We start from the raw sequence: 23,662 nt of genomic DNA on the forward strand, positions 1-23,662 counted from the left end.
TTATTTTTTTCTCTACTTAATTTACCTGTCCTCTTGATGTCGAACGAATCGTTTTCCATCCACGGATACAATTTAGTGACATTGCTCAAACGGTAAGTGAAAACTTCCATAGAGACTAACTGTGTAGGCTGGAGGCCGCGGCGTCGCGACTTGAAGATGTCACCATCTTCCAAGAGAATGCGGTCCACTCGAAAACAAAACAGGCCGGTGGAGCCGTGACAGACGGTACCGACTCGCAGGCCGGAGCTGATGCAAAGGCAATTGAGGAGCCTGAGAAAGAAGCGCCAGCCATTGAAGCGTTTGATAAATTCTTGGAGGAGTACGTGACTCCATTTGTTGAAATCTCAGATAAAATCGACCCCTTGGTTGCTGAGCAGGCCAAATTGTTCGAGAAAGCGCTGCTGGAGGAACGCAAATTCCTCCAGGCCGCCTCCAAGTCTGCGCCCGTCGACGCGTCGAGCCCAGTGTTCCAGTCGGCGCTCGCTCCGATCAACGAGGTCATTGTCAAGGCGGTGGAGGTCAAGGACGCCAACCGTACCTCCAAGTTTTTCAACAATCTCAACGCTGTGGCAGAGGGTATTCCTGCTCTTGGATGGATCTGTGTCACCACACCTGTCTCGTACATTCCAGACTACAAGGACTCTGCCCAGTTCTGGTCTAATAGAATTTTGAAGGAGTACAAGGAATCCGACCCAAACCAGGTCAAATGGGCCACCACGTTCATCAGAATATTCGACGGCCTCAAAAATTACGTCAAGGAGTTCCATACCACCGGTCCGTCCTGGAACGCCCAAGGAGGTTCTTTCGAGGAGAATCTGGCCAAGGCCACGTCTTCAGCAACACCTGCTGTTCCGTCGCCTCCTCCAACACCTGTCTCTGGTGCAGGTGGTCCTCCTCCTCCACCGCCTCCTCCACCGGCCTCCGTGTTTGAAGCAAAGGAGGAGCAGCAGCCAAAGGGAATGAACGCTGTTTTCTCTGAGCTCAATAAGGGCGAGAACATCACCGCAGGACTCAAGAAGGTCGACAAGAGCCAGATGACTCACAAGAACCCAGAATTACGGGCATCATCTGCAGTTCCGGCCAAAAAATCTGTTCCTGTTCCGCCAAAGAAGCCTGCCAGTCTGAGCGAAAAGTCTCCTAAGGAAAAGAAGCCTCCGAAAAAGGAGCTTGTGGACAACAAGTGGATGGTGGCCAACTTCGAAAACGAGTCCGACATCATCACCATCGACGGAGAGATGCAGCAGAGCATTTTCATCGCCAACTGTGCCTCCAGCATCATCCAGATCAAGGGCAAGGTGAACGCTATCACGCTGAACGAATGCACCAAGGTTGGACTCGTTGTTGAGAAAGCCATCAGCGGAATTGACGTGATCAAGTCCAGGAACTTCGAGGTCCAAGTCACCGACTCCGTTCCGATGATCTCGATCGACCAGTCTGAGTCCGGCTCCCTGTATCTGTCCGCGTCGTCACTGGATACCGAGGTGTTCACCTCGTCTACTACCTCGCTCAACATCAACGTGCCGGAATCGGACGATATGAAGGAGCTTGCTGTTCCGGAGCAGTTCAAGCACACCGTCAAGAACGGTAAGCTGGTCAGCACGGTTGTTGAACATGCTGGTTGAAAGACTATATACGAAACACAATTACACTAGCGAACTCACTCGGGAACTTCCAATCCGACTCTTCTGGCCGTCTTGCGCACCTTATCCGTCTGCTTCATGCTGATTCCCGGGTTATATCTTTCGAGTAGCTCGACGTATTCTCTCTGGCTTTTAACGAAGGTGGCCATGTTTTTAAGGTGTTCTAGCTGTTTTGGCGTCAGTTTGTCCGAATCCATCGCTTTCACCATACCGATATCGACCTTTGGCATGGTAACTTGTGTACTTTTCTTGACTTCGTCCACGAGTCTAGCATCCTCCTCCGGACTGAGCACCTTGCCAGACCGGACGTACTGCAATCTCTTGTATTGTATCAGGGCATCCTGCTTCTTCAGCATGTCCTTCGAGTGTTTTTCGAAAGCTCTCTGGACGGCCGTTTGCAGCTCGTTCACCAAACTCTGGAAGATCTTGCGGCCAGACATGAAAATAATATTCATAAAAAAATTATTTATGTCCGACCTCAACGTTGACGACCTGCCCAAAGATTGGCTCGAGCTGTCGCGGTACTTGCACAAGAACGCTCACGATTTTTCTGCGTGGGAACAGCTTGTCAATGTGGCTCTCAAATTGAAGCAGGACGTGGTGTCCAGCAGACTGGTGGCCATCTCGTACGAGAACCTACTGGTCAATTTCCCGTACTGCGAGCAGTACTGGTGCAATTATGCCGAGTATTTGTTCCATACAGGTCGCACAGACGAGGCTCGCGAAATATACGAGCGCGGCGTCGAGGTTGTGCCCAAGTCGATTGTAATATGGACCAAATATTTGGATTTTGTGGTCGAAACTGTGCGCCAGTACGACCCGGTCGTTGCTGTGTTTGAGCGTGCGAGAACAGAGGTGGGGACGCATTTCTACGCCCACCTACTGTACGACCGCTATCTACAGTTTCTCAAGGCGCATCGCAAAGCCAGAGAGTACCACTATCTTCTGAGACGGGTGATCGAGGTGCCATTGTACCATTATTCCAAATACATCAAACAGTTCTTCAAGCTTATTGAAAACGCGGATCTCGACACCATCAAGTACCTGGTCACGAAGGAAGATCTGAAGACCGTTTATAAGTTGAGCTGGCCTGATCTTATAGGACGCAAAGACGACAAGGTTTTCGCCGATCTGAAAAAGGACATGCGCAAACGGTACATGGACCTATATATCACGACACAGTACAACGTGTTTCAGCTCTGGCCGTTTGAGGAAGCAGTTACACGACCCTATTTTGCTCCCGAGGAGCTGGAACGTCGCGAACTGCATAACTGGAACAGATACCTCGAGTACTGCGAGACGTTGTCGCTCAAGTCGTCTCACAAGGACTCCGACTCGGCCATCACAAAGAACACGCGCAAGCTCATCGATACCGTTTACGGCCGCTGTCTCATAGCCACTGCATACTATCCGTTTTTCTGGATCAAATACAGCAACTATTACCTCAATCTCAACCAGCTAGACAGAGCGAAAAAAATATTGATCACTGGGATATATCATTGTGCGACAGAAAACGTCAAGCTTCGGCTGAGACTGGCGGATCTGGAGGTGCTGACCAGGAATTTGAGTGCTGCCAAGGCCGTGGTGCTCGATCTCTTGCAGTTTTATCCGAACTCGGTGCAGGCCTGGCTGAAACTGCTCCAACTGGAACATTTGGGGAAAAATAAAGATCTGCTCCAATTGGTGGAAGCCAAGCTCGACGAGGTGGCCGGGACCGAGCACGAGCTCCATTTCGATTATGTGTTTTTGGAACTGCTGCAATACAATCTCGACTTGGAGCCTTTTCTGCTCAAGTACCAGCACAAGACCAGCTACCTGTTCTGGAAAGCATGCATAGACTATTACTATCTCTACTCGCCGGACGCCACAAAACTCCAAAACATGTACCGTTCGGCGCTGGAGAAGCTCGGAGACGCCGATAGGGCCCGACTCGAGGAGTATCTGGATGGCGTGGGCGAGAAGGAATACTTTTAATTTCTGTACATTAATCTATTTACGCTATTTTATCACGTAGACGTTGAACGAGGTGATTGCGATCCAGAAAAAAACGGCAATGTAGCCGACAAATCGGTCGACCCTCCAGTTGCGCAGCGGGACAATGGTGATGTATATGAGCAGAATGACCACGAGACTGAAACTTGACATTTTCAAATGGTTGTCCACGGTAAATTCCACAGGAGAGCCTGTTTTGATGCAAACCACGAGCGAGCTGAGACCGACTCCAAATAGAATGTACAGCAGTGGCGAGCCAAAACAGGCGTGCAGGCCCGTGAGCGCGAGTCCCAGGGACGAGAGCGTGCTGTTGGTGATGAGGTCGCCGATCGAATTACCCATGGAGAGCACCGTAAGCCCCAGCACGGACTCGTCGACGCCGTAGATGGTGCCAGTGTTTTTTAGGATGTTGACGATTTCCGACGCGGCAGCCGTGATGAGATTGAGCACGTTGACAAAGCCGACAAGCGCAGAAATCGCCGGGAACAGACGACGGTAAAATGTGTGGCCCAGAGCGCTCAAAACTATATTGGCAGCGAACAGTACCACCGTCAGTTGCAGTGTCTGGAATGAAAGCTCCTGGAGGACGACAAGCGGCGTTAGCAGCAGCTGGACGTGGAAAAGCCGCACGTTGAGGTCGAACTCTTTGCGCGAGTTGGCGGGCGTGGGCACGGCGATGTTGATGCAGAAAGCGAGCGGGAGCGTGGCGATGTTGAAGAGCGACTCGAACGGCTTGTTCCGCAGGGCCAGCCGGCCGTAGTTGGGAACTAGCTTGGTTCTCCACGAGACCTCGACGGGCTCTGTGGACAGGATCGTCGAAATCGACGTCGCCGACGCGACGGACGACGTCCGCGAGAGCTGTGTTGGTAGCAGCAGCCGGTCGTCCGTAGAGACTGGCGACTGCGGCGAGTCGTCGTCGGCGGGCGTGATGACAATGTGCGACGGGACCGGGACGTCATGCTGTCGCGTCTGGACCGCCTCGTCGCCCGACTCGCCACGGTAGTAGTTTGCTATATGTTTGAGGTCGCAAGTTCTGAAGGCCAGCTTGATGGAGTCGGCCAGCGACAGCCGGAAGCTCTGGCCCGTCTCCAGACTCTCGATGTTCTGCTCAAACGTGTCGACGGCCGTGGCTTCTGTTTCGGCGCTTGTCTGGTCGTGGACCTTGGGCCGTGTCTCAGCAAGCAGCTTGTCAGGACTGAGGAAGCTGATCAAGATGTAAGTTGCGTACAGCAGACACATGGCAATGCTCTCAGGCAGCTTGATCTTGCCATCAACTAGGAAAAGCAGCGACAGCACCACCAGCGTGAGGAATAGAGCCACGTCCCGGACAAACGAGGTATAATCCACGGTGAACGGCCGAACGATGGCCATGGTGCCGACCACGACGGTGAGCGCGAAATTGGCGGATCCGAGCAGCTCGCCGATGGCCAGGGCAGTGGAATCGGAGTTCATGGCGATCCAAGTCGACAAAATGTCGGGAGAGCCGTTGGCAAAGGCCAGCAGCGTGAGCCCCGACAGTTTCTCGCCGAGGTTGAGCAGTCTGGCCAGAAACGTGAGGTTGGGCGTGAGATAGTTGGACGCCAGAAACCCAAGAACAAAAAACAGCGTCGAGATCAGCCCCATGAACATGCTCACCACGAGCCACGCAGGCATGTGCGACAAAAACCCTGAACAGTAGTACAGCTCCAGATACTTGAAATTCGAGCGGTCGCAGGTGTCCAAGATGAACTGACACACGGTGTACGCGTCGCCCGGCGGCACAGGACACGAGTGCGAGGAGTTGGCAAAGGCGGCAATGGTCATTGTCACAATACAGCCATAGGTTGCGAAAATATGATGTATTTATTTAAATTAATTCTTTTTTTAAATTATGTATTATGCTATGTACATTCACTGCGCCTGTTTGAGCAGCAGCGGAACTTTTTCGTTGCCGTAGAAAGGCAGGCCAAGACCGCTCAACAGTGTGCGGGCTTCATAGTCGAGTTGCGCGCTCGTGTGCAGCGTCAGCCAGAACCCGTAGGTGTTGGGCCAGGAGTCCTGGTTGTGCTCGATTTCAGGGAACAAACGCACGGTCTCGGCACTCAGTCCAAACGCGATATTGCCGTACTGGTCACCCGCTGAAGTCCTGATTCCCTTGAAGTCTCTGGCCCGAGGAAGAACCAGCTCGGTGAGCGTGCTGAGGAACTGGTGCGCCGGGGCGCCAGTGAGTCTGGTGCGTGCTCCCATCAGCATTCCCGGCCGCAGCTTCCATGTTGGGACGTTGGTCTTTGCGTAAATCGGGTACACCTTGGAGTTTGTGATTTGCTGGATTTGCAGTTGCGCAGCAATGGCGGCAGCAGGGTTGGCCTTGGCCTCCTCAACGAAACAGTTGATTGACACCCCCTCGAAAAATGGCACATTTTTCCAGGTGCGTGCGCGGATCGTTGGCGACGGCACAATCTGTCCCTTTGGTTTCTGCAACGGTCTGTTGATGTGGTACGGCGACGACATGTCCCATTTTCTCCTCTTCGGACCCTCTACGTCCTTCTGGTCGTGCTGGTAGTTGATCAGCAGCAGGTCCGACTTGAGTGTGTTGTGGTAATGTTCCTTGACTCTGTCCTGTCTCACCAGAAGAGGTCTATATTTTGGCGAGCGGACGTCGGTCGGCGGCAGCTTCAATTCTGGGAATCTTGGCGAGAGCAGCTGTTTTCTAATCCGCACGCGGTGGTGCACCGGTTTCACCAGCGAGTAGCCGGGTCTTCCAGCCGCTACGCTGCTGCTCGAGAACTGTCTAAGCTGAACAAAAACCATGGACAATAATTTAAAAAAAGATCTTGAAAAATTATTAAAAAAATCGTTACCCGGTAATCTTTATTGACATGCGATTCACGCCCCATAGAAACCCACATTTCCAGTACGAATCTGACGAGCCTGTGTCGGGGTACGACTCTTTGACGGACACGGAGGACGAGATTGAAGATTTGGGCGAGGTACTGGACACACTGGACCTGAAAAGCCGATTTGACTACGTGCGGAAGGTGTGCCATTACGGGGACGCGAGCCCGGCTCCGGAGGTGGTGGACCGCACGAGGGAGTCCTCTGTTGAGGGGGATGAGGCCGAGGTGGCAACGAAGGACGATTTCGACCCATTGCGATATTTCGCGGACATGTTGTCTGATCGGCTGGAGCAGAGTAAAGAGCGAGTTTTGCATGTTATAGAAGCCGAAGAAAAGCGCAAGAGGCTGGAGGAGGAGAGACGCAAGGAGGAGGAGCGCAAAAGGGCGGAAGAAGAGCGCAGGAGAAAGGAAGAAGAGCGCAGACGAATAGAAGAGGAAGAACGCAGAAAGAAAGAAGAAGCCGAGGAAAAACGGCAGCTTGAATTGGAGCAGACGAGAAAGCGCAAGGAGGAGGAAGAGCGGAGGAAATTAGAGGACGAGCGACGCCGAAAGGAGGCCGAAGAGGCCGCCAAGAAGGCCGAGTACGGCAAAACCAACTATGCGGCTGTTGAACAGCAGTATTTCAAGTACAAGCAGGATATCGCAGACATCAAACGAGACGTTGTGGAGAAAATGAAGGAACCGGCCAATAAGGAGCTCAAGAAGCTTGTAGGCGTGCAGAAACGGAAGATCAACCCGAAGTTCGGCCAGCTGACAAACAGCGAGCCGCAATGGCAGCGGATAATGTCGCAGATCCACGGCCTGGTCACTGAAGCCAAGGGCAATGATCTGGCATACAGATGGCTGCTGAATTTCATGGCCAAGGCAATTATTTCGCAGGCAGAGACAGAGGTGACGGTGAAGCCAGACAGCGCTGTTCCGCTGGCGAAACTCGCTCTGAACCTGCTAATTGTGTTCCCAGAGTTTGAGTACTACCTGATGGCGCGGTTTGTCAAGAAATGTCCGCTTGTGATTGGCTACACGTGCACGATCGACACAGAGCAGGGCCGGTTGCGTATGGGCTGGAAACGAAAGGCAGACGGTAAATGGGAGGAAGATATTCAGTACGACGAACGGCTTTCTGGCATAGCGACAGTGTACGCTGTGATGTGTCGGCTGCAGATCGACGCGACGTTCCTGGGCTGCGACGCGGCCCAGACTAAACACCCGCTTCCGATTTCACGAGCATGGACGATGATGAGCCGGCTCGTGAACTTGCCGCTGGAGCTGGCCACCAGTGTGCACTTCGCGGTGGCCGGGATGTGGTGGGACTCGTGCGCAGCGCAGATTTGCGCCGCGTACGGCAGACAGGGCGCAAAACTGCTGCGGGTCACGTGCGCCGACTGGACGCAGGCTGTAGCCGAGCGCAAATACAGCGGGGCGGCTCGTTTGCGGCTACTTGGCGAAGACTGGCAGCGGGGCGGCGAGCTGAAGCAGTTCAAAGGCATGACGAGCGAGGATGTGCCTGATAGCTAGTTTGCAGGCTGTGCAATTACTAATATATATATAAATGGATTCTTATCTACTGGAATTCTGACCAAGCATTTTCATTTAATTTATTTATTTTATTCCATGAGTCGACCACGCATTCCCGCTACGGTGCAGGCGCCTTTTCCGCTGGTGATCCACAACACCAGTGTTGTCGCTGGGTTTGGCCGCGGCTCGGCCGAGATGGGCATTCCTACGGCCAATGTGCCCGTGGACAACGAGCCCGAGTTGCAGAAGCTGGACACAGGGGTGTATTTTGGCTTTGTGCGGCTGCTGAGGCCGGAACAAACGCCGCAGAAGAAGACTGTGCCTCGTTCGGACGGAAAGACCGAGGTCGAGTTCACGTACGGCGCCAATCTGGCAGACAGCGATTTCGAGGTGCTGCCCATGGTGATGTCGCTAGGCTGGAACCCGTTCTTCAAGAACAGCAAGAAGGCATGCGAGCTGCATATTCTGCACGAGTTCAAGTCGACGTTCTACGGATGCAGGCTGAATTTCAACATCCTGGGGTACGTGAGGCCCGAGCTGGATTATGTGTCGATGGAGGCCCTAATAAAGGACATCCAGCTGGACATCGAGACGGCCAGGAAGTATCTGGCCACGCCAGAGTACGCTAAGTACGCAGATGTATAGAATAACACTCTACATGAGTTTCAGCTTGTCGTTCTTGCCCATAAGCGTGGCAACGGCCACGGTCAGCATCTTGCTGAACCAGAACGCGTTCAGAATGTCCAGGACGAAATTCGTCGAGAGAATGATGATGGCCGTCGACAGCACGAACCGCGGGTCGTGTCGCGCGGCGTAGAGGTCCCCGGCCAGCCTGTAGATCTGGTACCATCCCCAGCAGATTCTTGCTCCGAAAAAGGTCGAGATCAGCACGACATTGTTGGCCAGCGCGAGCCACTGGGGCACGAGCTGGGGGAACTTGAGAGCGACCCAGCGCAGGTTCAAAAACGGCGTCGAAATCTCAAATAGCAGGAAAATCGGGCTGTAGTAGTGGATCATCTGGGTGCGGATGCCAGACAGAAAGACAGTGCTGGCCATGATGCCGTGGATCAGAAAGCCCAGTCCAAAGTGTTGTAGATGCCGCAGCGACATCGCCGTGTCCCACACAAAATAGCTCGCGGCCAGCGTGCTGTACATTTCAGAGTACGGCGTGGTCGCAAAAACACGGTCCCGGTTGAGGTATTTGTTGTCAAAAAGCGGGATCGCCAGCACCACAATCAACGTAGACTGGATAAAGGACACGATCCGCATGCTGAAGTCGAGCTGGTCGGTTTTTTTCGGGACCAGAGACCGCATTCGGGGCAGCAGACAAAGCAGCCGACACACCAGATACAGCCCGTGGTAGAACAGCACGCCGAACACCAGCACGTCCAGGACCTCAAGCAATTTGCTGCCCGTGCGGTCTGGCACAATGGCGTCCAAAAACGGGACCCGGACGGCGATCGGGACGCGGTACTCGCAGGATGCCCTAAATTTCGAAATGAGATCCATGGAAAAGTATTTCCGTGCGACACCACCTTACGTAAATGGAAAATCAAATTAAATGGTGGCATTTTATTTATTTATTTTATTTACTTTATTCTTACACCTGCGACACCACGGCCTGGCTCGTCTTGCGCGCAATGGCGGCAACCTTGTCTCCCAGGGACAGAGCCAAACCCTGGCCCTTGGACCGGATCCGCACATGGCCCACGATAGGGCCCTCCGCGGTCTTTTCAATACACAGGTTGGCCAGAGCATCCTCGCCAAAGGACGATCTCGAGTATAGGTTGGCAGACAAAAACTGGCACTCCTCGCCAATCACTGCGCCCGGAGTCAGGTTGTTCATGTTGGTGCCCTCCAAGAGCTCGTCCAGGTACTCCTTCAGCGTCGGAAGGTTGGACTTCACGCTGATCTTGTTCTCCCATTCGAACTCGTTCCACATCTTTCTGAATTGCGCCTCTGTGCACGTAGCAGGCTTGATGTAGTCCATGATGTCCACGTGCAGGTCCGAGAGGATCACAATGGTGTTCTCGTCGGCGTGCTGGCCGTCGTAAACGATGTTTCCGAAAATGACACCCGTGTCGGCAGAGGTCACCTTGATCGTGGTCTGGACGCGATGGAACGCGTGCGGACCGATGTTCTGGGTCGTCGGCTTGTCCACCACCTTGAGGTCTCCCAACGTGGCAAACTCGACGCTCAGGTTTCTCAGAGTTTCTGTAGTCTGGTTCACCAATAGAACGTCCAACGTCACGTCGAACTGGTGCACCTTGACGTAGGCCTCCGCATACACAGGGTCCGAGAAACCTGTCAGCTGCTTGATCTTCTTCAATCTCGACGACAGATCCTCCTTCACGACGGTGGCCCCCGCGGCAAGCGTCAGGTCCTCCTCGTCCAGATCTTCCACCTTGTCCTTGGTGTTTAGCTGTCTGAACACAATGGCGTCGTCGACCTGCTCGGCGTTGTTCTGGACGCTAGCCTGCTCCTTGTCCTTGAGCTGTTGCGCCTCAGCAGCCAATTGCTGCTTATATGCCTTTTTGGTGTCGTCGAGGAACGCCTCGTCGATCAGCGACTCGTCTTTTCCTTCCTCGCTCAAAAACCTCACGCACGATAATATTCTCTCTGCAGAGTCCTCGTCAATGCGCTTCTTCACCAACGACGACTCGCCCGCTCTCAAAATCGACACCATTATCAACATGGCCTCCGCCTTTAGAGCATTCAGCAGGTCGGTCTTGCTAGTGATCTTGCTCAGTCTCAACACCATCTTGACCAGAGTGGAGGCCAGAACAGAGCCTAAATAGAAATCACCTTCCAAAAGCAAAGCTCTGAGCGGGTGTTTGGTAGCCGTAGACACGGCAGTAGTTTTAGAGTCGCCTAGGGCAACCTCGGTGGCATAGGTGCCGTCCGCCAGGATCTTTGGACCGGTGTGGCCATTGGTCTTGACCTCCTCTTCCTGCTCCTCGTCGTGGCCCTTCTTCTCGGCAGCCAGAATAGGAATGTCGCCGATGCTGGCCCGGATGGCCTTCCAGGCAGTCTGGATGTCCTTTTCGTCCAGCGAGTACTCTCCGATGATCCACAGACTGCCTCTGAAGATCTTGCCACTCTTGATCGTCTTGAGCGACACAATCAGTCTCTGGATAATGTGGCTTCTGAGGTCTGGGAACTTTTCCACCACCTGTTTGACAAAAGTGATGACCTCTGCAGCGGCGGTCGTATTCAGCTCGCTTATGAAGTCCAGCAGCAGGTCGACAACGCTGGCGGCCACCTCGTGGAATCTGATGGCACAGGAGTGGATGGCAGAAATCAGGAGCTGTCTGTATTCGGAAGATTTCTCTTCGTTGGACGTGGTGGTTTTCTGGAGCTCTTTCTTCAGCAATTTAACCACATCGTCGACGTTTTTGCTGGTAACCAGCGACAGAGTAATTTCAATGGCTTTTTGTCTCACATCGAGCGATGGGGCACTCAGAACCCGGAGGATGTCGAGACACATGTCGTCCAGCATGTCTTCGTGCTTGCGGTGCAGCTCGTTGACGATCTCTAGAGCAATTAGTTTGACGTTGTTGTCGGGCTCCTTGACGGCGAGCTCGATGAATTTCGATGCAGCACTGGTGATAGCTGCTTGTGAGTGAGACAGAACGCTCAAAGTAGAGGCAGCCTCGTAAATCACCGCATTGTTGGACGATTCAAGCAGTTCGGAGATGATGTGCAAATACTGTGGTTTGAGCTCCGGGTTGGACACGGCGTCCTTTCTGATGAATTCGATGACGGCCAGCTGAATGATTGGATCGATGGACGTCACCGCCTGCGACTGGATGAACCGCAGAGCAGCTTCTCTGTCCAGATGTCCGAGACAAACAAAGGCATTGCGTTTGCATGTAGGGTCGTTCTCGACGGCCAAAAAGTCTGCCAATAGCTCTGCCGCGTCTGGGATCAGATGATCGGACACCAGATGGACAGAATAGATGGCAAAGACGGCGTTTTTGCGGACGTACGCATGACGGTGTTCCAAACACTGTCTGGCAGAAGGCACCAGTGGTTCCAATAATTCCGGCTCCTTCAGCTTCGAAAGAAACCTCAGCGTGCTGCCGCGGATGTACTCGTTAGCGTGTTGCAGGTCGTGCTGGATGGCATTGCACACAAGGATCATCTCGTGCTTGAGCTTGCCGTCCTGTTCGTATTTCGGACAGATCTCCCAGTAGAAGTAGAGCAGTTTCTTGAGATCCTTGTTTCTCGACGGCATCACGTACCGGATGATGTGCATCAACAGCCCGGGCATTGGGTCCGAATTGAGCATTGTGATGAGGATCTGTTTCATCACCTCTATCTTGCGCTCGTCGTCGCCCTTCTCAAGCTGGTTTTTGAACTCATTGACCGAGGTCTTATTCGCGGTGTTGGGCTGACGGTTAGTTTTCGGCAGATCTCGTACTTACTTCGTAAACCAACGTATATGCAACGTCTGCAGACATAGGAGTGTTGTTTTTGTTCGACACGTATTTTTTTCCAAGCGCAAAATCGGAAAATACAGATCGTCGCGTCGGTGCGTCGATATTATATTATACACTGCTACTCGTCAGGGTTGGCAACAAACAGCTTGAGACGTGGCTGAGGAGGCTGGACGCTGCGAACGCTGGTCATCCGCCTCAGACCCTCGTCCGAAGCTGTTAGTCGTTTCAGCTGGTCTGCCACCTCGAGCACCTCTGCGTCCGGGTCCTGTGGAATCTTGGTTTTTCCTGTTGAATGACTAAGCTTCGAGTCCGGCAGCTCGTCGTCGTCGATCTCCGACGCAAGCAACCCAGGATGCTGCGCACCGTGCTTGATGGCCGCCTGGTACGAAAATAGCGACGATTGCCGCGACGCCGTGCGCGAATGCTGGCCCTTGTTTTTCCGTATAGCTATGGGCAGGATATTGGTGCTTGGATTTTTGTCCACATACGTTGTTGCTGCGGCCGTGCGCAGCTTGTAGATGTACAATGACGGCTTGTGCAGCTCGCTGTCTTCGTCTTCTTTTTCAGCGTCGAGTCTGGCGTTTTTTGGCGTCGCATTTGGTTGCTTTATCGTCTCAAATAGCTCGGGCTGCGCAGTGGACATCGACACCGCCCTCGCACCGCGACCGGTCGACGGGTTGTCGGGAGGCGGTCTCTTCTTGGCCTGGACGGCTCCGGGAATCGCCTGCGCGGGCTGAACCACGTTGGAGTGCGAAAGAGGTACCACTGTCGGGACCTCGCGCCGGTCGTAGGTCGGGAGTGGCGGCGACTCATCGAGAGACGGGTTGGCCACCACCATCTTCTGCTGCGGCTGTATTTCGTCCACATCGAAGTGCGTGTAATTTAGCGGTTTGGCTATGAAACTGACTCCAGAGTCGTCGTCATCCTCGTCGTCTTCTGTGATCTGTGTGGTTCTGGGCTTGGAGTCAATCGATTGCTGGCGATAGAGCGGGCCAGAGCTCTCGCTGGGATTATATTCTATACTCTCTGTGTCGGCGTTCTGCACACGCAACGTCGTGTTGCGTGGTTCTGTAGGATACAATTCGTCGTTGATGGAGTCGTCTGTGCTGATATCCGAGCGCGTTTCGTGCACGTCGAAGTACTGGTCGGACTCGGACGACTGGTTCTGGAAATTGTACGACGGCGGCGAAAAATACAGCTCGTTGTCCAGCTCTGACGGTTGCTGTGGTTGTGATTTTGTGTCAGCTGTGTGGTAATTGAAGAGTTGTTCGGCAGGAAGCTTGCCTGAAAATAACTCTTGCGTGGGGGTTTCTGACTCCTGCTCGTGAGACGAGGAGGGTTCTGGCGAAGACGACGGCGAGTTCAGGATGTCGATGTATGGTTTTTCCAGTTGGATATTAATTTGAAGTCCCCCAGACGTCGATTTCTGATCGTCCGCCTCAGATTCTGTGTGACTCTTCTCCTGTTCCTTGAAAGGATCCCAAGAAGGAGGTTCCTGCGTCAGGGTCTCAAGCTTCTTGTCCTCCATAGGCTGCGGAGGCGGGCGTCGACGGAGGGATAGATTTATTGGAGGCCGTTCCAGCGGTTTCCGTTGCGACGGCGTCTGAGAATCCGCCAGGGAGTTGGGACTCTTGTCAATTGCGGACTGGGGAGGGTAGTAGGAGGACGACGTGCTGACAAGGGTGTCGGCCCTGGACAAGTCCAGAGGCGGGCTATCGTCAGGTATCTGCACGGTGATTCGGCGGTTTGCCGAAGTGAGCATGGTTTCCAGTTTGCTATGTCTTTTGGTGGACATAAGAGAGAATAAGGTACAATAATTAAATAAATAGAGCAAAATAGGAGGTGCAGAGATTTCGAGGTGTAGAAAACTGAAAAATTTATCTAAATTTTTTTTTAATCAGAATGGCCAAGAAAACAGACGAGGTCGAAGAGGTCGACAACTACGAAAAGCGGTTGCCTGCGCTGCTACCATTTGCAAAACCGCTTGCCTCCAAGAAACTGAACAAAAAAGTGCTCAAGACGGTGAAAAAAGCATCCAAATCGAAACATGTCAAAAGAGGTGTGAAGGAGGTCGTCAAGGCCCTGAGAAAGGGCGAGAAGGGACTCGTCATCATTGCCGGCGACATCTCTCCTGCCGATGTCATTTCCCACATTCCTTGTCTCTGTGAAGACAACTCCGTTCCATACCTCTTTGTGCCGTCAAAAGAGGACCTGGGGTCTGCCGGAGCTACCAAGCGACCAACCTCCTGCGTGATGATCGTTCCAGGAGGCGGAAAGAAAGACGCAAAGAGCGAGGAGTACAAGGACAGTTTTGACGAGATCGTGAAGGAAACGCAGAAATTGTAGACAAGTTATCGAATATAGCTAATAAATTAAGTTTAGTCTATTTATTGCTGCTGCTGGGCCTCTTTCTGCAGCTCAGACCGCACCCAGCCCTCCAGACCGCCCTGGATGATGATTTCCTGCAGGTTGGTTCCTAGCTCGCCCACCTTCTGCTCGAGCACCACGGCGCCCGAAGAGTCGGTCACGGTGACCAGCGATTTAGGAACGTTCCATTTGAGGAACCAGCCGGTCCGTCTCGTTAGCTCAGGCTCGCTGTCTCTGTATCTGTCACGAAGCATGTTGATGAGGTCTGGGATTTCAAGTGTCAAAAGCGCATTGTTGATGCTGTTTCGCGAGAAAATGTTACCAAACGATCCTGCAACCACCAACTTGATATCTCTGGCCAAAATGCACGTGGCGGCCTGTTCTCTGGACGAGCCGGTACCAAAATTGAACCCGGAAATGATAATGTCGCCGGCCTTGGTCTTTTTTCCAAACTCAGAGTCGTAGTTCTCCATACACACCTCGGCCATTTTCTCTCTTGGAACATCGTCCTGGTATGTGTACTTGCCGGGATAAATACCGTCCGTATTAATATTGTCTGCGTCACAGAGCACCAATTCGCCGGTGATCTCTTCCGGGAAGCCTGGCAGGACAGATCCAGAGGATTTGGCAGTGTCGTCTGTGGATGGAGGCTTTTCGTTGACCACGATGGTTTTTTTCACTTCCCTGGTTGGCGGACATGGCTTTCCATCCACCTCTTCGGGAGCCGCGATTTTGCCAACTACAGCCGAAGCAGCGACAACCTCAGGAGACGCCAGGAACGCTAACGCGTCCTTAGACCCCATTCTTCCCTTGAAATTCCTGTTGGTAGCAGAAATTCCAACTTCTCCCTCCTCCAGCAACCCGGTTCCCAGACCGATACATGGGCCGCAGCCTGCTGGCAGCGGGATGCAGCCGGCGTCCAGAAGCGTCTGCCATGCGCCAGCAGCCTCGGCGTCGGCCTGGACCTCGGACGAAGCAGCAGCAATGTAGAATTTCACTCCCGGAGCAATTTTGTGGCCGCGGACGATATCGGCCGCAGCCTTGATATCACTAAGCCTGGAATTAGTGCAAGACACCAGGTACGCCTTGTCGACCTTCATGTTCTTGGCAGACAGGTCGCTGAGCGAATTGGACACCTTGACGGAGTTTGGGCCAGAGATGTACGGCGACAGCGTGGAGAGGTCGATCGTGAGCGTCTTGGCATAGTATGCGTCCGGGTCGGCGGCCAGTTTGTTTTGGCGCAGCTTCTCGACGGTCTCGTGGTTGATTCTCGGGTGGTTAGGACCGAGTCTCAGCAATCTATTAGTGTAGAAGTTGATGAGCGTCTCATCGATTGGGAACAGCCCCGACAACGCCCCCCACTCGGTGGTCATGTTAGCAATCGTCAGGCGGTAGTCTATTGGCAATTTGTGGATCTCGTCTCCAACAAACTCGATCGCATGGTTGAGGACCTCGTCGTTGTTGAAAAGTCCGCACAGCGACACAATAACGTCCTTTCCAGTGACGCCCTTCGGAAGAGAGCCCTTCAGCTCGACCTTGGCCACGGGAGGAATCTGCCACCAGGTCTGGCCGGTGGCCCAGATGGAGGCAGCGTCGGTTCTGACGATAGGAGTTCCGAGCGAGCCTATGCCGCCGTAGGTATTTGAGTGCGAATCGGACGCCACTGTGAGGTTTGACGGGAACGCATAGCCCTCCTCGATCATGATTTGATGGCCAATACCTCGTCCAGCAGGATAGAAATCGATGCCCTGTTCCTTGGCGAATTGCTCGATGTTGTGATATTTGGCCAGGTTTTTCTCTGTCTTGTTCTGCACGTCGTGGTCCAGCGTGTTGACAATCTGGCGGTTGTCCTTGACCTTCTTGGCGCCCAGTCCTTTGAACTTGAGAGCCACGGGCCACGAGTTGTCATGGGACATCACATGCGCAGGCCTGATGCTCACATAGTCACCAGAGTAGACAAGCTTGTCTGGAGCCAGGCCGACAGCGTACTTCTGGACGATCTTCTCGGTCAGATTCTGGCCACGGCACCGTGCCAGACTGGTGGAAAAGTGTCTCGACATGCTGGATGACTAAATATTTGAAAAAATTTTGAAAAAATTATTTTATTTTCCTACGCCAATCACCGGCAACGGAGATGTAATGAGCGTTTTTGGGAATTTGATATATGGCCAGTTTCGTGCGACAACGCCTCTTCCTACTGTGAGCTTGTGGTCCTGAACACTCTTATCTACCATGGCCAGTGATGAATACCGTCTTCTTGAGGCGAACAAAACAGCCATCTTTCATGCCCTCGACACGCACCGCACTGTGATCTTCGAAAACCTGGTAGGGGCGTACTCCGTTGCGAGGTTCCTTTTGGAGTATGGCAATTTCGCCGTTACCGCAGTGGAAAACTCGTCGTTCGCTGCAGATCTGCTGAAAAATAGCTTATCTTCCCTCTCAGTATTGACTATCGACGATTTACTGTGGACAGACGTAGAGTGCGACTGGGTCGTGCTGGCAACGTCGATCGACGACACAGTGACGCAATTGGCTCTCCAGCAGTTACAGACGGCGAAAAAGCTCATCATTGTCAATAATTATGGTTCACGTTTGGACTGTTCGGGAATCAGCATTAATTTGCAAAACCCTGTATTCGAGGTCTTTTTCGCGACTTCTGAGCCACCCGATCTGCTTTCAGAGGCAGAGAAACTGATAAAGAACCGCAATAGCAACATCATTGTTCTGCTACCGTCCAAGAAACAAGTCAAGGAGTTTGCAACCATGACTGGATCTACATCCGTGTTTTCTGAGAATGATCTAAGCAGTCTCCGACTCGTTAACCAGAGCAACGTGGTGGTCATGCAGAACGACAAAGAGCTGATCAATAGTCTGCGATATCTCAACTTCTACAGATCTGTAGGCTTTTCTCTTACGATCCAGTCTGGCATTGAAAACCGGCTTGTTCACTCACCGCTAAATTTTGACTACACACTGCCAACGCCAATCCCGCAAAAATACCTACGTGCTTTCCCTTGGGAGACCTCTGTCTTAATAAATGAGAAATCACTCACAGACCTCTCTCTGTCTGACCCTTTGGTGCCACTTCTAGTCCTGATGAAAAAATACAAAAACTCCTCGGAAGCCATGTTCGACGACCGCATATTTTGTTCTCTGGCGAAAGTACCGTCTTTCGAGCATTGTCTAGCCCAATTAGAGCGTTGGGGCCTTGTGGAGTACACGAACGGGTTTCGGTTGACAGACCACATCTTCTGGAAATACAAATTGTACCGTATGGCTGGCCGTAAATGGCTGGGCCTGCTCACAGCGCTGGAGTCGTCACTTCCGTTGGGTGCGGACGTCACGTTTGTCCTTCTTTCGATTTTGAGCATTTGCAGAACTTTGGACACAGCCTCGTATAGCATTTGGTCGCTGCTGCATGATATAAACTCCAAAGTTCCCAGCCTGAAAAGCATGGAGTCCGATTTTATAACGTTGGCCAACTTTTTCGTCTCCACGTTCAAATTAATCAACAATTTTGTCGTACAGCAGAGCATGGACTCCAATTCCGAGCTTTCGCGGCTACTTCATCGCCATAAAATACTACGGCAGATTCCAGACTGTTTCAACGAGCTAGCTCGCCATTTTGTGCTTTCCGACGCTTTTGGCGACTCGACCCTTACAAACACACTAATGTGTCTCCGTAAAGGCCTAATGTTCAACATAGGAGTGATCTCTAGTGTGACTGTGACCGAAAAGCCTCTAGCCAGGTTTAAAGTTGATCCCGAGTACGACTCAAATTCCGGTCTCTTACCAAGTTTGCTGATCGAAGTGCCTGTCGACATCGCTGCCTTCTACCGAACTGGAGACCTTGTGCATTGGTACACTCTCCATAATCACTCTGACGAAAGCATGTACCCATTTCTGGGAGTCAAGGGCTTTAAGCAGGAAACGTTGCAACGCAGCAACGGCTACTACGTTAGATCGCTTACATAAAATCTGAAAAAATAATGAAAAAAAATATTTATCTAAGGAAAAAAAAAAATTAATTTAAATATGACTAGCGAACACCAAGTGTAAGTACTGCCGCAGTCCCTTACTAACATCCAGCAAACCTGTGACGGTTGAGAAACCTATTCCAGTCAACTATGATTTGGGCAACCTTGCTGTGTTCGACCCTAATCCTTTGGAAGCCTCGAAAATCACAAATGACAAAACAAAAAACGATTACTTGAGAGACGTGACCAGAGATAATGTGCAACTGCTAATCAACCAGGTGCTTTCGCTCCCATTGAAAAAGACGAGCGACAACTCCAATGGACAAAACTCGACAATGACGCTGATTCAGCTGCCTGATCCGACTACACAGCTCCCTCGCGAAAAGAGCATACCTAAGGCCAAAGAACCAACCAAATGGGAATTATTTGCCGCCAAGAAAGGCATCAAGAAGAAGGGCAAGGACGGAAAGCTTGTGTACGACGAGAGAACCGGCAAATGGGTCAACAAATGGGGCTACAAAGGAAAGAACAAGGAGGTCGAGTCGGACTGGCTGGTCGAGCTTGATGACAAGAACGTGGGTACGGAAAATGAGCTCATTGATCCGCGTACGTTGAGCAGAATGGAGCGCAAAAAGCTGGTGAAAAAGAACGAGCTGCAGATGAAGCGTAATCGTGAGAAAATTTAGGTATTTTTCGGGTAAAAATTTAATATATTTTTAGTGATGTATTCTGACGAGGACTACTTGCCAACGATAGACGCCATCTTAAAGGTATCTGACCTTTCGCAAGTGTCGGTGAAGAGAATACGACGGGCATTGGAGGCGTTGTTTGATGTTGATCTTACTGAGCAAAAAAAGAGAATTAACCATTTGATATGGACCCGATACGAGCATTTTCTGGACCTAGGCGAGAACGGCAGCCAGGATACGGAAAGTAAAATCAAAAAACTTGAGAAGGAGAACAAGGAGATGGCCGCGCGGTTGAACCAGCTTCTCAAAAAGAAAGACGTCCAGAGGGTGACGAAAAAAGCGCGCAAGTCTAGCACTCCTCAGGAAGCGTCTTCAAGCACTTCCAACCCGCTGACGAGGGGAGTGCTGCCCAGCGAGGCTCTTGCCCAGTTTTTGGGGTCGTCAGAACCTATAGCTCGCACACAGGTGGTGAAGAAGATATGGGAGTACGTGAAGGCGAACGAACTGCAGAATCCAAACGACAGACGGGAGATCTTGTGCGACGACAAGTTGCGGCCTGTTTTCGGCGATAAGGTCAACATGTTCACGATGAACAAGGTGCTTGTCAAGCATTTATTCAACGGCGAAGACATTGTGCAGACGGCGGAATAGGCCTGCAGGAGAAGCATATACTGTTTCTAGCGAGATCTTTTTTGACAGCACGAGGGCAGTTTAACAATAACGACTTCCTATTTGTGCCGGACCTACTTTTCTATTGCCATAAAAGGAAATGTAATAGAAAGATTTTTACGTTTACCCTACTTTGAGCTTTCTGAGATCCCCAGATTGACTTTTTTTTTCTTTTTGCTTTTTTAACACTTTGTTCACTAAGGCTGCAAAGGGATATGTTCCAGTAGCAAAGTGCATCTCCCAGCTCAGCCAGACGATAGATCACGCGCTCCATATTGTAATATTAGCAAATCTGCCGCCTTCACGATGGATTCCGCCAAGGATTCGTATTTCAATAAGTATGTGTTTGAGTACTTTGTGCGGGTACAGCTTTTGTACGACGACGAATTCCGCACGCGCAAAGTGGCCGAAATCGAGTCCATACCGAAGCAGCCCAAAATATCCACCAAGAAACTCCATCTGAACTTTGGAAACCGAGACGAAGTGCTAAATCGGCAGTTCGTTGACGAACTTAAGGCATTGCAAGCATACAAAGAAATAGCCCTGAACCCTTACACGCGCAAGCTGCTGCACGGATTTCACAGCAAGTACGCCAAGGAACTCAAACACTGGGATGTGAACTCCATCCTCGACAATTTCGACCACTTCATAGCAGACACATTGACCAAAGACCCCGAAGTGTACTATATCAGCCGAATACAGATGATCGATATGCTGCTTCTGTGCAAAGCGAGTGACGCGCAGCGATCGAAGCTGCTCACGCGAAGAAGCAAAGTGCTTTCGGAGTCCTTCACAGTGGCCCCCGATATCAGAGATCAGAAATACCGAGAAGCAATTATGAAAGCGTTCCATGTGACCAACGAACAACTGGAAAACAAAATCAAAGACCTACGGATCTCGCTCAACAAGGCTGACGTTGTGCAGTACATCAACAGCAACGCGTCGCTGGTCCATCGGTACTCCGCCGAAGACTTTGAGTCCGAAAGCTCGTACCGTAAATGGCACGACAGAATTGTGCGTCTCAACCAGGAGTTGACGAAAAAATTCCAAACGCAGGACACCAAGCCAAACTCCACGGCGTACGTGCCGAACGATCTGATCCAGGTGCTCATGTACTTGAGAGACCTTGTCTACCACTCTTCTCCTGTTTTCTTCGACCAATTTGTGCGCTGTCTCGAGGTCTGGCAGGTCGACCCATTTGATATGTATATACGCATGGTGGAGGACATTCCAGAACACAAGCTGGACCTGGAATATGCGACGAAATGCTACGGCCTGGCCAAGCTGTCCATGATCGTGCGATTGGACGTGGACGACTGGCCTTTCCAGAAACACGAGCAACTGCTGCAGATGAACAGACAGGTGTTTTTTGAGTACAAGTCGTATTTGAGTGAGTGTTTTCTCAATTTCTTTGCGGACAAGAAAAGCTTCACACGAGCACTGAATTTATCGCAGTATATCCTGGTGGACGAGATAGAGTCGCTTGTTCTTTCTGGGTTGCGGACGGCCCTGTCCACCCGACTGAACAGGCACTTCAAGGAGCTCAAACTCTCATTGAACAAGTCGAAGATCGAGTTCATTGCCAACCTTCTAGCTTATGTCAACCGCGACTTTGACGAGATTGAGGAATGGACACTGACGAACGCCGATTTGGACGAGAAAATCGAGTTTATGAAAATTGCAATTGAATACCTGACACGGCCAATCGAGGACTATTTGAAGGCCTTCATCATGGGTCTCAAGACGGCCAGCAAGGACGCCGCGGCAAATCAGGCAAACTCCAATTTGACAACGCTTCTCGAGCTTCTATCCAAGCTGCGGAAAAGGACAAACATGAATGTGAGTTTCCAGTCCATCCTGTTTCCGAACGTGCTGGACCTGGTGAATAGCTGGGGTTCAGAAATCCGTGAACAGACAGACAGGGCAATCGAGAGCGACGATATGGAGAGACTAGATGGCTGCTCGTATAGCTCAAGTGTGCAGAATGTGCTGGAGATTTGCAATGCTTATATTCGCATCCTGCAATCTTTCGAATGGGAGAATGAGCACGAGTCAGCGCAGATGTTTGCAGAGCTCTATCGCAGTATTTCCGATACCCTGATCAACTACTCCAACACCATGTTCATAAGAATCGAGAAAGACCTCAACTCTGGCCAGTTGCTCAATTTCAAAGGAGAGTCTTGCACTTGTCTGAACAACATATTTAAGATTCTTGAGTACATGGATCAGTTTAAGACCGAGGACCTGACAAAGTACTCGAAAATCCTCAATTCGAAACCTGCATCCAACTCAAAGCACGCAAAAAAAGTTGTCTCCGTAGATATCAGGGGCGCCGAAAATGTGGAGGACAACCGTGGAGAGCCTCTTAGCTTGTATGTGCTGATATCCGGAGTTATTAGTGGCCGCACGCGGTGCATTCCCAAGGACTACAATCCAGAGTGGAACGAGAAGTTCCAGGCTTCCACAGACAAGGAGTCAGGGTACTTGCGATTTGACCTAATCGAGAAAAGTGGCATTCTCTACAAGTCGCTCACGTACAAGTTACGTTTCAAAGACAGTTACGGTATTCCTATGGAGGAGAAGTTTAGTCTGAGCCCGAATTCGGGAAGACTCAATGTTTGCATCCAGATCATTGTGGAGAAAAACGACCCCCTTTTCTACGTTGACCAGGCAAAACTGGAAATCAAAAAGGGAAGAGATCGGTCGATAAAGCTGTTTGTGGACCGCTTTTCAGAGGAAACAAAGGACATTTTCACGCGATCGTACTTGGAAGACAGCCTGCGGCGGACGCCTGCCACAGCTTTCGTATTAAATCACAAGGCATTAAACGAGCCCGAGATTGACAAATATATTGACCAGATGCAGATGCACATGATACAAGAGCTTTACGACAATATGGAGACCGAGTGTTTTGACGCGGTTATTGCCCAACTTTGGACCAAGATTTTGGACGAAGCCGAGAACCTAGTGCTGCCGCGTATTTCGTTCCTTTTCTACAAAGTGGAATCGCGTCTGAACAAGCGCACGTCTGGAATCAACGGAATCCTTGCCCCATCACGCTATCGTAGAACAGATGACCTCGAGTTCACGAGAGTTATGGAGTGGTGTCTGAAATTCAAAGACATGTTTTATTCTCCGGGAAAGATTTTGGATGCTCAAATCAACACCATATACCACGATTTTATGGAGATTTTCAAGCTGTTCCAACTTTCGGTGCCTGAGCTCAAACGTGCGTATAACAACACGTGGACGGTGGTCAACAAGCACGTCGTTAAAAAGTACGTCCGTGAAGCAACAGAGTCTGATTTTGGTCCAGAAGTGCGCAAGATGTTCCAGACCAAAGATCTTCTGCTTCGCGTTTTAATTGCCAAAAACGAGTTACGGTTTGCCAAATCGTGTATTGAGGTTGAGCAACGCTACGAACGCGCCATCAAGACAGAACTAGAATGCCATTACATGTGTCACAATTTGCAGACGCAAATAGATTTAGTATAG

The 23,662-nt window shown here is 51.3% G+C and overlaps 16 protein-coding genes across 16 annotated transcripts; 9 read left to right on the forward strand and 7 right to left on the reverse strand.

Annotated features, from left to right (window-relative positions):
• Positions 1 to 36: 36 nt before the first annotated feature.
• On the forward strand, positions 37 to 1,622 carry HPODL_02066 (CAP (cyclase-associated protein) subunit of adenylyl cyclase complex; the record flags this gene model as incomplete). Its single annotated transcript, XM_014081677.1, has 2 exons — positions 37 to 92; positions 128 to 1,622. The coding sequence occupies 2 exons, from the start codon at positions 37 to 39 to the stop codon at positions 1,620 to 1,622; spliced, it is 1,551 nt and encodes a 516-aa protein (XP_013937152.1).
• A 35-nt stretch (positions 1,623 to 1,657) lies between these two features.
• On the reverse strand, positions 1,658 to 1,996 carry HPODL_02067 (uncharacterized protein; the record flags this gene model as incomplete). The annotated part of the gene is made up of 1 exon (XM_014081678.1): positions 1,658 to 1,996. One exon carries the CDS (start codon positions 1,994 to 1,996, stop codon positions 1,658 to 1,660), a length of 339 nt encoding a protein of 112 aa, XP_013937153.1.
• A 112-nt stretch (positions 1,997 to 2,108) lies between these two features.
• On the forward strand, positions 2,109 to 3,614 carry HPODL_02068 (uncharacterized protein; the record flags this gene model as incomplete). The annotated part of the gene is made up of 1 exon (XM_014081679.1): positions 2,109 to 3,614. One exon carries the CDS (start codon positions 2,109 to 2,111, stop codon positions 3,612 to 3,614), a length of 1,506 nt encoding a protein of 501 aa, XP_013937154.1.
• Positions 3,615 to 3,638: 24 nt separating this feature from the next.
• On the reverse strand, positions 3,639 to 5,435 carry HPODL_02069 (putative membrane protein; the record flags this gene model as incomplete). Its single annotated transcript, XM_014081680.1, has 1 exon — positions 3,639 to 5,435. The coding sequence occupies one exon, from the start codon at positions 5,433 to 5,435 to the stop codon at positions 3,639 to 3,641; it is 1,797 nt and encodes a 598-aa protein (XP_013937155.1).
• An 87-nt stretch (positions 5,436 to 5,522) lies between these two features.
• Positions 5,523 to 6,422, reverse strand: HPODL_02070 (54S ribosomal protein L7, mitochondrial; the record flags this gene model as incomplete). Its single annotated transcript, XM_014081681.1, has 1 exon — positions 5,523 to 6,422. One exon carries the CDS (start codon positions 6,420 to 6,422, stop codon positions 5,523 to 5,525), a length of 900 nt encoding a protein of 299 aa, XP_013937156.1.
• A 68-nt stretch (positions 6,423 to 6,490) lies between these two features.
• HPODL_02071 (Cytoplasmic nucleoporin required for polyadenylated RNA export but not for protein import) lies at positions 6,491 to 8,023 on the forward strand (the record flags this gene model as incomplete). The annotated part of the gene is made up of 1 exon (XM_014081682.1): positions 6,491 to 8,023. The coding sequence occupies one exon, from the start codon at positions 6,491 to 6,493 to the stop codon at positions 8,021 to 8,023; it is 1,533 nt and encodes a 510-aa protein (XP_013937157.1).
• Positions 8,024 to 8,119: 96 nt separating this feature from the next.
• On the forward strand, positions 8,120 to 8,668 carry HPODL_02072 (uncharacterized protein; the record flags this gene model as incomplete). Its single annotated transcript, XM_014081683.1, has 1 exon — positions 8,120 to 8,668. One exon carries the CDS (start codon positions 8,120 to 8,122, stop codon positions 8,666 to 8,668), a length of 549 nt encoding a protein of 182 aa, XP_013937158.1.
• Positions 8,669 to 8,677: 9 nt separating this feature from the next.
• Positions 8,678 to 9,532, reverse strand: HPODL_02073 (uncharacterized protein; the record flags this gene model as incomplete). Its single annotated transcript, XM_014081684.1, has 1 exon — positions 8,678 to 9,532. The coding sequence occupies one exon, from the start codon at positions 9,530 to 9,532 to the stop codon at positions 8,678 to 8,680; it is 855 nt and encodes a 284-aa protein (XP_013937159.1).
• A 91-nt stretch (positions 9,533 to 9,623) lies between these two features.
• Positions 9,624 to 12,486, reverse strand: HPODL_02074 (Coatomer subunit beta; the record flags this gene model as incomplete). The annotated part of the gene is made up of 2 exons (XM_014081685.1): positions 9,624 to 12,416; positions 12,451 to 12,486. The coding sequence occupies 2 exons, from the start codon at positions 12,484 to 12,486 to the stop codon at positions 9,624 to 9,626; spliced, it is 2,829 nt and encodes a 942-aa protein (XP_013937160.1).
• Positions 12,487 to 12,583: 97 nt separating this feature from the next.
• Positions 12,584 to 14,260, reverse strand: HPODL_02075 (uncharacterized protein; the record flags this gene model as incomplete). The annotated part of the gene is made up of 1 exon (XM_014081686.1): positions 12,584 to 14,260. The coding sequence occupies one exon, from the start codon at positions 14,258 to 14,260 to the stop codon at positions 12,584 to 12,586; it is 1,677 nt and encodes a 558-aa protein (XP_013937161.1).
• Positions 14,261 to 14,367: 107 nt separating this feature from the next.
• On the forward strand, positions 14,368 to 14,811 carry HPODL_02076 (uncharacterized protein; the record flags this gene model as incomplete). Its single annotated transcript, XM_014081687.1, has 1 exon — positions 14,368 to 14,811. The coding sequence occupies one exon, from the start codon at positions 14,368 to 14,370 to the stop codon at positions 14,809 to 14,811; it is 444 nt and encodes a 147-aa protein (XP_013937162.1).
• A 41-nt stretch (positions 14,812 to 14,852) lies between these two features.
• On the reverse strand, positions 14,853 to 16,892 carry HPODL_02077 (Homoaconitase, mitochondrial; the record flags this gene model as incomplete). The annotated part of the gene is made up of 1 exon (XM_014081688.1): positions 14,853 to 16,892. The coding sequence occupies one exon, from the start codon at positions 16,890 to 16,892 to the stop codon at positions 14,853 to 14,855; it is 2,040 nt and encodes a 679-aa protein (XP_013937163.1).
• A 172-nt stretch (positions 16,893 to 17,064) lies between these two features.
• HPODL_05090 (uncharacterized protein) lies at positions 17,065 to 18,807 on the forward strand (the record flags this gene model as incomplete). Its single annotated transcript, XM_014081689.1, has 1 exon — positions 17,065 to 18,807. The coding sequence occupies one exon, from the start codon at positions 17,065 to 17,067 to the stop codon at positions 18,805 to 18,807; it is 1,743 nt and encodes a 580-aa protein (XP_013937164.1).
• Positions 18,808 to 18,867: 60 nt separating this feature from the next.
• Positions 18,868 to 19,495, forward strand: HPODL_02078 (Regulator of ribosome biosynthesis; the record flags this gene model as incomplete). Its single annotated transcript, XM_014081690.1, has 2 exons — positions 18,868 to 18,887; positions 18,922 to 19,495. The coding sequence occupies 2 exons, from the start codon at positions 18,868 to 18,870 to the stop codon at positions 19,493 to 19,495; spliced, it is 594 nt and encodes a 197-aa protein (XP_013937165.1).
• Positions 19,496 to 19,531: 36 nt separating this feature from the next.
• Positions 19,532 to 20,149, forward strand: HPODL_02079 (uncharacterized protein; the record flags this gene model as incomplete). The annotated part of the gene is made up of 1 exon (XM_014081691.1): positions 19,532 to 20,149. The coding sequence occupies one exon, from the start codon at positions 19,532 to 19,534 to the stop codon at positions 20,147 to 20,149; it is 618 nt and encodes a 205-aa protein (XP_013937166.1).
• Positions 20,150 to 20,473: 324 nt separating this feature from the next.
• Positions 20,474 to 23,662, forward strand: HPODL_02080 (uncharacterized protein; the record flags this gene model as incomplete). The annotated part of the gene is made up of 1 exon (XM_014081692.1): positions 20,474 to 23,662. The coding sequence occupies one exon, from the start codon at positions 20,474 to 20,476 to the stop codon at positions 23,660 to 23,662; it is 3,189 nt and encodes a 1,062-aa protein (XP_013937167.1).

The sequence above is a fragment of the Ogataea parapolymorpha genome, chromosome I (genome assembly GCF_000187245.1).
Source record: "Ogataea parapolymorpha DL-1 chromosome I, whole genome shotgun sequence".
Classification (NCBI taxonomy): domain Eukaryota; kingdom Fungi; phylum Ascomycota; class Pichiomycetes; order Pichiales; family Pichiaceae; genus Ogataea; species Ogataea parapolymorpha.